We start from the raw sequence: 13,229 nt of genomic DNA on the forward strand, positions 1-13,229 counted from the left end.
TGCCTAGAAAATGCTGCTTTGTAATGGTATTTTAGCAGCAGCTTTCTTAATCCAATGACTTTGTCTGGCAGAAACCTTCCTTATTATGCCTTTATCTGCACGAACCCGTCTGTACTCCATATCATCTGCAAATCTCTTCATAGTATGATGACCACACTTAAGTTTTTGTGAAATGTCTAATCTTTTCATACCTCGTCCAAGGCTTTGCACTATTTGACGCTTTTCGGCATCAGATAGATCCTTTTCCTTTCCCATACTGTTTGAAACCTGTGGCTGCTTAATATCGTGGAACGTCCTTCTTAAGTAGTTTTCCTTTATTTAGGGCTGCCTGGCAAACTAATTATCACAGATGTTTGAGACTGATTTAAGTAATCCAAAGACCCTGAGACACAAACTATCCATGAGGTTATTTGAAAAGTAAAAAATTACATCTTAATGACACTTAAATCCAATTTGCATAATAATTTGGAACGCAGTGTAATAGAAAAAGTAACTGTAGAGTAAGGGTAGCAACAACTAATGATATCCCATTCAGAGAATTGAACCACCTCAGGATGCAGCTATTGGGGCCTTGATGACCCAATGATTAACACATCTATTTTTTAAAGCAGTTTTATTCTGCAGCATTTTTCCAAACTTACCTAAAAGTTTTGTACAGTACTGTTTCTATCTATGTGTGTATTTTAGTAATATACTTCATTCTTTAATTGAGAAGTAGGAAAAATAAGGCAAACAAGAGTACAGGACTTTCCCTTTCCCAGTAAAAGGAAAGCAAGGAGAGACGCGAGGAGAGGGATAGTGCCGTACACAGACTGAATGCAGTGTACAGATCTTCCTGAGCAGCAGTTGAAAGCAGCTTCTAAAAGAGCAGGAACTGGGCACAGAAACAGCACTGCAACATAGTGTTTGCGAGAGAAGGAAGCTAAATTATTATTATTATTTATTATTATAGCGCCATTAATTCTATGGTGTTTTACATGTTTAAAAGGGGTATACATAGCAAACAACAAGTACAATAATTTAAATAAAAACAAGTCGCTGACTGGTACAGGAGGAGAGAGGACCCTGCCCGCGAGGGCTCACAATCTACAAGGGATGGGTGAGGATACAGTAGGTGAGGGTAGAGCTGGTCGTGCAGCAGTACAAAATACAGTAATATATATTACAAAAAAGTTTGCAAAGGCTGATCAGATTTAAAAAAAAGCTTACATACTTAGTTACTCTTTAAAAAATTAGGTCATCAGTTTGTCACTATAAAATGTATGTTTTTTATTTTTTTAAAACAAAAAAAGATGATTTTGTTTAATTGTTAAAGTATTTTTAAACATTTTATTAAACATTTTCGAAAGGTAAGTGATTATGTGATCACTTGATCATTCATGTGCACTATTTCTGTAGTGCAGTGTGTTATGCCTAACAGGTGTACTAAGATGGCAGAGTAGAGCGTCATTGATCCCGCCCATCGGCGCGCCCATAACTTGATCGCGGGGGGCGCCGATGGGTTGTCATCATGACAGCCAGGGGTCTGCTGAAGACCCCCTTGCCTGTCATCACAATCCCCTTGTGAATGCCGGCCCGTGGCTGTCGATCATAGGAAATCGTGATTTTGCTATACATAGTAGTGCTGAAGTACAGGCAATTGGACAATTGCAGATTGAAGTCTCCTAAGAACACTATTAAATACAATAAAAAGTTAAAGAAAAGTTTTAATAATTATAAAAAAAACAAACAACAAAAAAAAACCCACAAAAGTTCAAATCACACCCCTTTTTCCTCATTAAAAATGAAACAATAAAAGAAAAATACACATATTGGTATCACTGCGTTCAGAAATGTCCGATCTATCAAAATCTAAAATAAATTAATTTATTGGTAAACAGCGTAACGAGAAAAAAGATCAAAACGCCAGAATTACGGGTTTTTGGTCGCCGCAATATTGCAATAAAAGGTGATCAAAATATCATATCTACCCCAAAATGGTATTAGTAAAAACGGCAGCTCAGCACACAAAAAGTAAGCCATCACCCAACCCTAAATCCAGAAAAAATGAAAATTTTACGGGTCTCGGAAAATGGCGACAAAAGCGAATTATTTTTTGTTTCTTTTTTAATCTCCGATTTTTTTTTCACCACTTAAATAAAAAAAAAACAACTACCGTATTTTTCGGACTATAAGAAGCACTTTTTCCTCAAAATTTTGGAGGAAAGTAGGGGGTGCGTCTTATAGTCCGATATACATAAATACTGTGCTGTAGGTGGTGGGGGATGTGGGGGAAGCGACAGTGGCGGAGTAGCGGGGCACAGGAGGCAGCAGCTGCCTGCTGCAGCCTACATTGTGCCCGCTACTAAAGAAAATGAATAATCACTGCTCCCCACGCCCATGGGGAGCAGTGAATATTAATTTTCCTTAATAACCAGCACACTGTGCCAGCAGCGCGGCTCCTGGTATGTATAGCACCCTTCATCCCTGTATGTATGGCCCCCCTCATCCCGGAATGTGAGGCACCCTTTATCCCTGTATGTATGGCCCCCCTCATCCAGGTATGCTTGGCACCCCCTGATCCCAGTCACGCTGCACAGAAAAAAAATAAACTTTCATACTCCCTTCCTCTCTCCTCCAGCGCTGTGTCACGCTCTGTGCCAGAATAGTCACTGCTCCCCACGCCGGGACTGCGTGCGTGGGGAGCAGTGACCATTCATTCTCCCTAATAGCGTGCACGCTGTAGCCGCAGTGTGGCTCCAGCTGCGCTTGGCGGTCAGTGTGCCCACTATTAAAGGACATAAATATTCACCACTCCCATGACTCCCATGAGGGTGGCCATCCATACAGGGATGAAGAGTGCCATACATACCAGGAAGAGGGATGAAGGTGCCATTCATACCAGGATGGGTGTGAGGGGGGCCATGCATACCAGAACGGTGGATTGGGGTGACATGCATATCAGGATGGGGAAGAGGGCCACGTATAACAGGAAGGAGGGGGCCATATATACCAGGATGAGGGATATTAACAGAATTGGGGGACATTACCCCTATAACAGTGTCAGCAGCAGACCCCTTCCCCCTTAACAGGGAATCATGACCACATTTTTTGCTTACATTTTTTTTTCTATTTTCCTCCTAGGTGTGTCTTATGGTCTGGTGCGTCTTACAGTCCGAAAAATACAGTATACATGTTTGGTATCTACATACTTGTACTGACCTGGAGAATCATATTGCCTAGTCCATTTTACCATATACCCAACATGTTAAATAAAAAACACAAAAACTATTGTGGAATTGCACTTTTTTTGCAATTTCACCGCACTTCGAACTTTTTTCCCCATTTTTCAGTACATTATGTGGCAGAATGAATGGTGTCATTCAAAAGTATGACTTGTCCCGCAAAAAAAACAAACCCTCATAAGGCTATGTGGCTGGAAAAACAAAAAAGTTAAGGATCTTGGAAGAAGGGGCGCTAAAAACGAAAACGGATAATTGCTCAAGGGTGAAGGGGTTAATATTTAACCAGTTCCATAAACAATTAACGATAATTATTAACATGATATAATTCAGAAGCTGCAAAATGTTTAATATGACATAAACAGAGTCCTGCAGTTTTATAAAGCAGCATAAGTAATGCAGGCGATGTTACATCCAGCAATGACTTCCATGCTGCTGTGAAATAAGACTTCTTATATTCTCAATCTCTTACCTCCATGTTGTCTTTTCTCAGACGTTTCTTAATGGTAGAAATAGCAGGATAAAATTCTATTCCAACCAAGCACCTCAGAGACATCTACATCACCTGTACCATCTGTTCATCACTAGGGATACATGGCTGCAACACCTGCCCGGCACAACAAGCCTGAGCACCCCTACGTCTTATTATATAAAAGCCAGCAAAGAGCAACATGAACTCTCTGGTACCAAAGAACCTGTTAAAAAAAAGAATTTAAAATAAAAAATAAAGATTATACTTACCTTCCGATGGCCCCCGGTGTTTTCTCCGGTAAGTCAGGTCTGTTGTATGGGTCGCGGTGGTATGAAAGGACCTGCCATGACGTCATTTAGTATAATCTTTATTTTTTATTTGTAACCATTCTTATTCTTTTTTTTTAATTATTACTTGGTCACACTATATATGCTGGTTGCATGGATTTATATAGTGTTAACAAGTTGTCAAGAACTTTTTCAAGTGATGCTAAAATCACTTGGAAACGCGCTTGATAACCCTCATGCAGAAATGCATGCAAAAACGCTTGACAAACGCTTCTACCTGGCGGGAAAAATGCATGTGAAATCCAAAAGCGTTTTTCCTGCCAGGGAGAAGCGGAAAAAATATATAGCATTTCTGCATCGTGGGCACATAGCCAAACAGTTTGTGCAAACCTGCAATATTATACTGATTTGGGTATGTGCAGAGACTCCATGTGTCACGGGTTTACCATGACAGAGAGAGGCCAGAAGACTGCGGTGTCTGATTTCATGCACTCCTGCACTAATTAGAAGCACTTCACCATCATATTAAACAGTGCAGGTTTCTGCTAGCAGTGCAGGGGTTAAATCTGTTCATTTAGAGTCTCTGAAGCTTTCCTGCTTTGATGGTCTCAGATGTTCAGTGTTGGCCACTCCCCTCTGTTATTTATACTGCCTCTGGCAATCAGGATTGCCAGTGTTGGTTTTATACTGCCTGGTGTTGAGTTAGAAGTATTTGGAGTGTTGTTCTAAAGACTGTGATTTGTTTGTGTGCTTATCCTCATCCTCTCGTATTTGGTTTTTCCTTCCTTTTACTTCCCGGTGTTCCACTCTATTGTTTGTGAGTGCATATTTGTATGATTGGTCTTTTCATTTATCCCAGTACATCTTCTCTTGTTAGTCTGGTTTGTGTATACTTATAGACAACAAGTCCCCACTTCCCTGGGTGGGGGAAGGGACAGATAAGGGTTGGTTCAGGAGTCCAGCAACGTACATGGCCCCAGCGTCTTCACCATTAGAAGTATTCCGGGGGAGTAGGGATAGCTACAGAGCCCTTAGCTTTAGGGATAGGGAAGGATCCCCTAGCCCCGGAATATGAAACAACAGTCACTTGACACCATGGCATGAGCCAGAATTTTGACTTAAAAGGGAACCTGCCAGTAGGGTTTAGACCCCAAAGAAATGTCATCAGAGTTAAAAACCTGTAATGATGATTACTTCCATATACAGTACAGACCAAAAGTTTGGACACACCTTCTCATTTAAAGATTTTTCTGTATTTTCATGACTATGAAAATTGTACATTCACACTGAAGGCATCAAAACTATGAATTAACACATGTGGAATTATATACTTTACAAAAAAGTGTGAAACAACTGAAAATATGTCTTATATTCTAGGTTCTTCAAAGTAGCCACCTTTTGCTTTGATGACTGCTTTGCACACTCTTGGCATTCTCTTGATGAGTTTCAAAAGGTAGTCACCGGAAATAGTTTTCACTTCACAGGTGTGCCCTGTCAGGTTTAATAAGTGGGATTTCTTGCCTTATAAATGGGGTTGGGACCATCAGTTGTGTTGAGCAGAAGTCAGGTGGATACACAGCTGATAGTCCTACTGAATAGACTGTTGTAATTTGTATTATGGCAAGAAAAAAAGCAGCTAAGTAAAGAAAAACGAGTGGCCATCATTACTTTAAGAAATGAAGGTCAGTCAGTCCGAAAAATTGGGAAACTTTGAAAGTGTCCCCAAGTGCAGTTGCAAAAACCATCAAGCGCTACAAAGAAACTGGCTCACATGAGGACCGCCCCAGGAAAGGAAGACCAAGAGTCACCACTGCTTCTGAGGATAAGTTTATCCAAGTCACCAGCCTCAGAAATTGCAGGTTAAGAGCAGCTCAGATTAGAGACCAGGTCAATGCCACACAGAGTTCTAGCAGCAGACACATCTCTACAACAACTGTTAAGAGGAGACTTTGTGCAGCAGGCCTTCATGGTAAAATAGCTGCTAGGAAACCACTGCTAAGGACCGGCAACAAGCAGAAGAGACTTGTTTGGGCTAAAGAACACAAGGAATGGACATTAGACCAGTGGAAATCTGTGCTTTGGTCTGATGAGTCTAAATTTGAGATCTTTGGTTCCAACCACCGTGTCTTTGTGCGACGCAGAAAAGGTGAACGGATGGACTCTACATGCCTGGTTCCCACCGTGAAGCATGGAGGAGGAGGTGTGATGGTGTGGGGGTGCCTTTCTGTTGAAACTGTTGGGGATTTATTCAAAATTGAAGGCATACTGAACCAGCATGGCTACCACAGCATCTTGCAACGGCATGCTATTCCATCCTGTTTGCGTTTAGTTGGACCATCATTTATTTTTCAACAGGACAATGACCCCAAACACACCTCCAGGCTGTGTAAGGGCTATTTGACCAAGAAGGAGTGTGATGGGGTGTTACGCCAGATGACCTGGCCTCCAGTCACCAGACCTGAACCCAATCGAGATGGTTTGGGGTGAGCTGGACTGCAGAGTGAAGGCAAAAGGGCCAACAAGTGCTAAGCATCTCTGGGAACACCTTCAAGATTGTTGGAAGACCATTTCGGGTGACTACCTCTTGAAGCTCATCAAGAGAATGCCAAGAGTGTGCAAAGCAGTCATCAAAGCAAAAGGTGGCTACTTTGAAGAACCTAGAATATAAGACATATTTTCAGTTGTTTCACACTTTTTTGTTAAGTATATAATTCCACATGTGTTAATTCATAGTTTTGATGCCTTCAGTGTGAATGTACAATTTTCATAGTCATGAAAATACAGAAAAATCTTTAAATGAGAAGGTGTGTTCAAACTTTTGGTCTGTACTGTATATATATGACAAATCTGTGTCTGTGTTGTCTCGTAATCCATTGGCGCAGCAACATCCCAATGTTGTTGTGAGAGATGGAATATCCACCCGCGCATGAGCTCAGCCGCCCCCGGGAATGACGCAGCTTGCACGAGTTCTCAGGCAGGGGAGCAGTTCACAGATACTAATATCTCAAATAGGTGCCGTCATTACCGGGGAAAAAGTGCATGTGCAGTTGGATATTCTGGCTTTCATAACGTCATCAGGATATTATTGCGCTTACGCTGCCCCCAGAATGATTGTGCCTGTGCGAGATTTTGGCTGGGAGATCAGGTCACAGAAAAGAGTAACCTGTCAATTACTTGGCAGCATACCGGCGCTGAGATGAGAACAAGGATTGAGAGGAGGAGAGCTGTAATTACAGAAAAAAAAACTTGTACTTATCATTAGCAAAAGAATTCGGTGATAAATTAAAAGGCAATGGATCTGTAATATAAAGCTATAGAAGTAATCATCATTTTAGGTACTGACTTTACTTTGGGGTCTAAAAATCTGCTGACAGATTCCCTTTAAATACTGGACAATTTAACAGCAAGTCGGATCTCTCTTTCTCTCATATTTATGGAGATCTCTATAAACATCTCTTTTTTTATCTCTTTATCTTGTAACTTTTATTCTTAATAAATTTCCTTTTTTTTGTTCAAATCACCTGTGAATAAAGATGAGAGAACCCGAACTTAAAAGTTCGGAGTTTGTAGAGGACAATTAGTGTCCGGTGCTAAATGCCGAACACAGGCTTCTCCCGGAAGTACGATGCAATGTTCGGAGTTCTGGGGAAAGTCTGGAAGGAGAGAGAGAAAGAGATTTTTCCAGCTCAAAAGTTTGCATTCTGGTTCAAGTTCGGGTACAGTTCTAGTACCAAAACCAAACTTTTGAATAAAATTTGGGTCAGGCAGCAGAACCCGTACTTCCACGGGTCCGCTCATCCCTACCTGTGAAGACCGGATCTTTGCTAGGAAATGCAAATGTTCACATTAGAGTCACTTACATAACAGATTACATCTGCACTGAACCAAAGCCCCGGGACTGTAACTAATGAAAGGAGGTATCGATAACATCTACAAGAAAAAAAGTTCTACCGCAATGAAGGGAAGGATTTTTTACTGTAAGAGCAGTGAGACTACGGAAGCTCAAAAGGAGCCTGAATGCATCTAAAAGTTATAGTTCATAGATTAGAGGACATTTTGTACTTGGTCTGCCACATTAAAGACCCCCAATAGACATTAGACTAAGATCGACCAAATCCACCAATATCGGACGGATCGGCTGATGGTCTAATGTGTATGCCGGGGGTCTCCCTCAATAGATGATATCAGAAAAAATAAGTATCTGTGTATGGGAGAGTCAGGAGATATTGCTGTCAGCAGAACAATTGTTCAGCCAGTCCTGTGCATATCCTTAGGGTCTCTAACATGTTTCAGGGTACAGAGTTACTTGCTTACATGTTAGAATTCTTCTGTTCATTCTGAATATCCGCTTCCACACTACTCTTCTGTTGCTCCAGTGATTCGATTCTCTCCTGACAGGCCTTCACTTCTACCCTGTTGCAAAACATAAAAAAAGGTTAAAGATATTTTTTTTACTAAATACAATCCTTTTTTTTTTTATAATAAATAAATATAATTGAAAATTCAAAAAGTCATAGATTGACTTGGTCTTTCAGAAAGCTACATGACCAGATAAGCAGTTTTGATGTTGGGGGGGGCCCCTTTAAGTGTAGGTTGGTACCGATGGGGCTTGATGGGTCACTTTAGCCCCTCTACAATGCTGGGTCACAGGCTACTGCTGTTATTGGCTTTGTTATAAACCTCGTGTTCTGCTTTCCAATGGCGTGCAGAACGTTTGCGGTAAAGCAACGTGCGCCGGTGGAGCTGTCAGTCTTTATAATGAGGCCCGGAGTTCAGCTGAGATAACTGTAGGGATTTTCTGCAAGAAATTTTCTGCAGAACATTATTACTTGCAGACAGAACGTAGATACGGCGTCTAGACCTTAATCCTGGATGTTGTAAGCTGGACGAGAAAACAAACCTGACTTTCTGAATCATTAATTCTTTCTCCTGCTGAAAACTGTCGAGCTGGTTGAGTTTTTTACGCAGTCTGAAGGCCCGGACCTTATCAACGTGTCTTGTACCTTTCATCATCTCATCCTGATCAGAGTACTGTTCACTGGACCTAGACGTGAGCAAAAAAGCAGATGTAGAAATGTACTTTTATCACCACAAAGAGAAACTGTCAACTTACATCCTAATAAATGGCAGAAAATGACCTGCTCTTTACATACCTATAAAACACAAACAAAAAACTTTTTTTTTTAAATCGGAGTAAAAATCTTTAGGTGAGCCTCCTATGCCACACTAAGCAAAAACTGGAGAAGGCTGACGCCGTCCAGGGGTGTATACTGCAGAGGAGGAGCCACAGTTAATCTTTTTCAGATTAAGCCTAGTGTCGCCTCCTAGTGGACAGCAGCATAACACCCATGGTCCTGTGTCCCCCAATGAGGCGACAGAGTAAACTTTTTTTTTCATATCACCATCAGAGCTAAAAACAAAATTAGTAATATTGCAATGTCCACACTGGTAACAGGGGTTATTTTAGACTCATACTTCCTGTACTTTATGGAAGACTTTTCACCAGGCTCATTATCATCAAAGGCAGGATTACACTGGCAGGTGACACCTCTATAGCTGATAACATTATCTAGAGCATACATGCCAAGCTCTGGCCCCTGGGCCAAATCTGGCCTGCGACACCAGAAACACCACCCCTATGTGAGGCCATTATTTTGTGTGCAGGACTATGTGGGGCCCATTATACTGTATGGAGGACTATGTGGGGCCCATTATACTGTATGGAGGACTATGTGGGGCCCATTATACTGTATGGAGGACTATGTGGAGCCCGTTATCCTGTATGGAGGACTATGTGAGGCCATTATTCTGTGTGCAGGACTATGTGCAGCCATTATACTGTATGGAGGACTATGTGGGGCCCATTATACTGTATGGAGGACTATGTGGGGCCCATTATACTGTATGGAGGACTATGTGGGGCCCATTATACTGTATGGAGGACTATGTGGGGCCCGTTATCCTGTATGGAGGACTATGTGAGGCCATTATTCTGTGTGCAGGACTATGTGCGGCCATTATACTGTATGGAGGACTATGTGGGGCCCATTATACTGTATGGAGGACTATGTGGGGCCCATTATACTGTATGGAGGACTATGTGCAGCCATTATACTGTATGGAGGACTTTTTGGGGCCCATTATACTGTATGGAGGACTATGTGGGGCCCATTATTCTATGTGCAGGACTATGTGGGGCCCATTATTCTGTATGGAGGACTATGTGGGGCCATTATTCTGTATGGAGGACTATGTGGGGCCCATTATACTGTATGGAGGACTATGTGGGACCCATTATTATGTATGGAGGACTATGTGGGGCCCATTATACTGTATGGAGGACTATGTGGGACCCATTATTATGTATGGAGGACTATGTGGGGCCATTATACTGTATGTAGGACTATGTGGGACCCATTATTCTGTATGGAGGACTATGTGGGGCCCATTATACTGTACGGAGGACTATGTGGGACACATTATTATGTATGGAGGACTATGTGGGACCCATTATTCTGTATGGAGGACTATATGAAGCCCATTATTCTGTATGGAGGGTTATATGGCGCTATTATACTGTATGGAGGACTATGTGGGAACCATTATTCTGTATGGAGGACTATGTGGGACCCATTATTCTGTATGGAGGACTATGTGGGACCCATTATTCTGTATGGAGGGCTATGTGATGCCCATTATTCTGTATGGAGGGCTATGTGGGGCCATTATTCTGTATGGAGGACTATATGAAGCCCATTATTCTGTATGGAGGGTTATATGGCGCTATTATACTGTATGGAGGACTATGTGGGAACCATTATTCTGTATGGAGGACTATGTGGGACCCATTATTCTGTATGGAGGACTATGTGGGACCCATTATTCTGTATGGAGGACTATATGAAGCCCATTATTCTGTATGGAGGGTTATATGGCGCTATTATACTGTATGGAGGACTATGTGGGACCCATTATTCTGTATGGAGGACTATGTGGGACCCATTATTCTGTATGGAGGAATATGTGAGGCCCATTATTCTGTATGGAGGACTATGTGATGCCCATTATTCTGTATGGAGGGCTATGTGGGGCCATTATACTGTATGGAGGACTATGTGGGGCCCATTATTCTGTATGGAGGACTGTGTAGAGCCCATTATATTGTATACTGGTTTACCAGCGACTTTGTCCAAGTTTTCATTTTGGCTCTCTATGTGTTTGAGTTTGACATCCCTGATCTAGAGCTTTAAAGCACCACTCCAGCGGTTTTATTTATTTCACCTCCAGAGAAGCATCACTAGTGTATGTTCCTTGCCCCTAGTAATATACTTACCAGCCACCGTTGGCTGGTAAGTATATAACTAGGGGCAGGGAACAGATATTAGTGATACCACTCCGGCGGTGAAATAAAATAAAAAAAATATGGAGTGGTGCCTTAACAGGTGTCACCTTTGGTGAATTTTTATTTACTTAAATGCATGTAATTGGGACTAAAAAATATTTTTGCAATTGAATATCAATTAAAAATTTGCATTGTTTGCCTTCTATAACTTCTGTTTAATACAGTCTATTGCTGGCTGTAGAATGAGTTAACTGAGCATTTGTCAGTAAGCCCAATATGAAGGCCTGGCGGGAAGTTTGTAATTTTTTTAATCTGTCTTTTTCTGAGCTCCTCTCAGCTGACTTAGGATCACAGACCACGTCAAAGTTAAATGTGCAGCAAAACAAATAGCCTGTAAAAGTCAAACGGTGCAAAAGTTTTAGTGAAAACCAATTGCAAAAATTACATTTAGCCTCAAATACATACATTTAAGAAATAATAATAACAAAAAAAATTGGCCCCAAATGCGGACCACCCTTTTAAATCCTTTATCCATAAAGTAGATGCACTTTACAATAAAAGATGGACAGAAGAGATATAAGGTGTGAATATGGCTTCTATTTAGCAGTACTCGGGGGTTAAAAAAAACTATTTTGATATATGTGTCTAATGGGAGTCCTAAGACTCAACTTCTGATTGGTTCCTATAATTTACACAACATTTTTTTTCCTGGAGGAGCCATTTAAATGTATACTAGGAAATAACACATTATGTCTTAAAAATGGACCAGTTATTTCTATTTTGCATGTTTTTCGACCATATACGCCATTTATTGAGCTATTCCGTTGCACTACCAGCATTAAATCTCCGCTAGTATCGCCTGTCACCGTCAGAGCGGTTCAGCAAAAAAATGCTCATTTAGTAGTTATGACTCCAAATAAATAAATACCTGCGCTCAGACGAGCATCCGAGAAAGATTCAACCTGTTTCACGAGAGTTTAATGCTCCGACGAGCGCATAAAAACAGCATAAAGCCGGCGCCGAATGGTTATTGTTTGCTATCTGTTTCCCTGTGTGCATCATAAACATCTATGGTAAAATCACACCGATCATAATGAATTCCCCAGATAAATGGCAAGAGGAGCCGGGGCCGGGCCGCCGCCGCTTACCTGTTAGATTCGGTATCGAAGCTGTCACTTAATTCATCGGCGGCGTCTTCAAGATGATTTTTTTTTTCTGTTGTGTCTCCAAAAGTGTATTCATCACCTTGAAGGAGAAAAGAAGCAATAGAACTGCATGAATAAATACATAATTATCTGCGGAGAAAATGGAAAGAAAACATCTAATATGATGCATACATATGGAACGCAGGCAAAGGCTAAAGGGTCTTTAGGTTATGTTCACACCGAGTTTTTTTAAATGTGGATTTTTAAGAGGATAAGCTTAGAAATCCACATCAGAAAACGCTTTACATCCTCTTCCAACTGATTTCAATTGGAAATTGACATTGTTGTTTTTACAGCAAGTTTTTGAACAGTGCCCTAGGGGAATCTGATGACTCTTACACTGATAAAGACACCCCATAAACATTAGATTAAAGTCTACGAAAACCACCCATATCAGCCGAACATCTAATAAGGGGTCGGCAAATATCGGCACCGTTTGTTTTTACAGTCTACATGTTGATGACTGTGGAATGAGTTAACTAAGGATCCAACAGTGAGCTCATTTTTACAGGGAATTTGTAACTCTTCTGTCTTTTTATGAACTCCTTTGTCCTGGTCCAGACAAGAGTTAAGCAAAAGCATTTGCAGAACTCAGTAGTCCGTGGCTGTTAGACCAGAGCGGCATCCCCGACGCCAATTCTGACCCCACAAAGTAATTACTTTGTGGAGCGACGCATAAATGACAAAGCAGGGGCCTACTAA

General features: G+C 41.3%; 2 protein-coding genes across 4 annotated transcripts in view; one reads left to right on the plus strand and one right to left on the minus strand.

The window, feature by feature from the left end:
* Nucleotides 1-13,229, minus strand: part of CFAP74 (cilia and flagella associated protein 74) — a 157,095-nt gene that overhangs the window by 140,491 nt on the left and 3,375 nt on the right. For both annotated transcript variants that reach the window (XM_073656878.1, XM_073656877.1), the window contains exons 3-5: nt 12,471-12,567; nt 8,881-9,024; nt 8,295-8,393 (exon numbers count right to left, since the gene is read on the minus strand). In XM_073656878.1, coding sequence (XP_073512979.1) covers nt 8,295-8,393; nt 8,881-9,024; nt 12,471-12,567 — 340 coding nt within the window. The remainder of the gene's footprint in view (nt 1-8,294; nt 8,394-8,880; nt 9,025-12,470; nt 12,568-13,229) is intronic.
* Nucleotides 1-13,229, plus strand: part of GABRD (gamma-aminobutyric acid type A receptor subunit delta) — an 84,526-nt gene that overhangs the window by 17,545 nt on the left and 53,752 nt on the right. The gene's annotated exons all lie outside the window — the stretch shown is intronic.

Source organism: Phyllobates terribilis, unplaced genomic scaffold, assembly GCF_046119375.1.
Source record: "Phyllobates terribilis strain yellow unplaced genomic scaffold, ASM4611937v1 Scaffold_12__6_contigs__length_324123572, whole genome shotgun sequence".
Taxonomy (NCBI): domain Eukaryota; kingdom Metazoa; phylum Chordata; class Amphibia; order Anura; family Dendrobatidae; genus Phyllobates; species Phyllobates terribilis.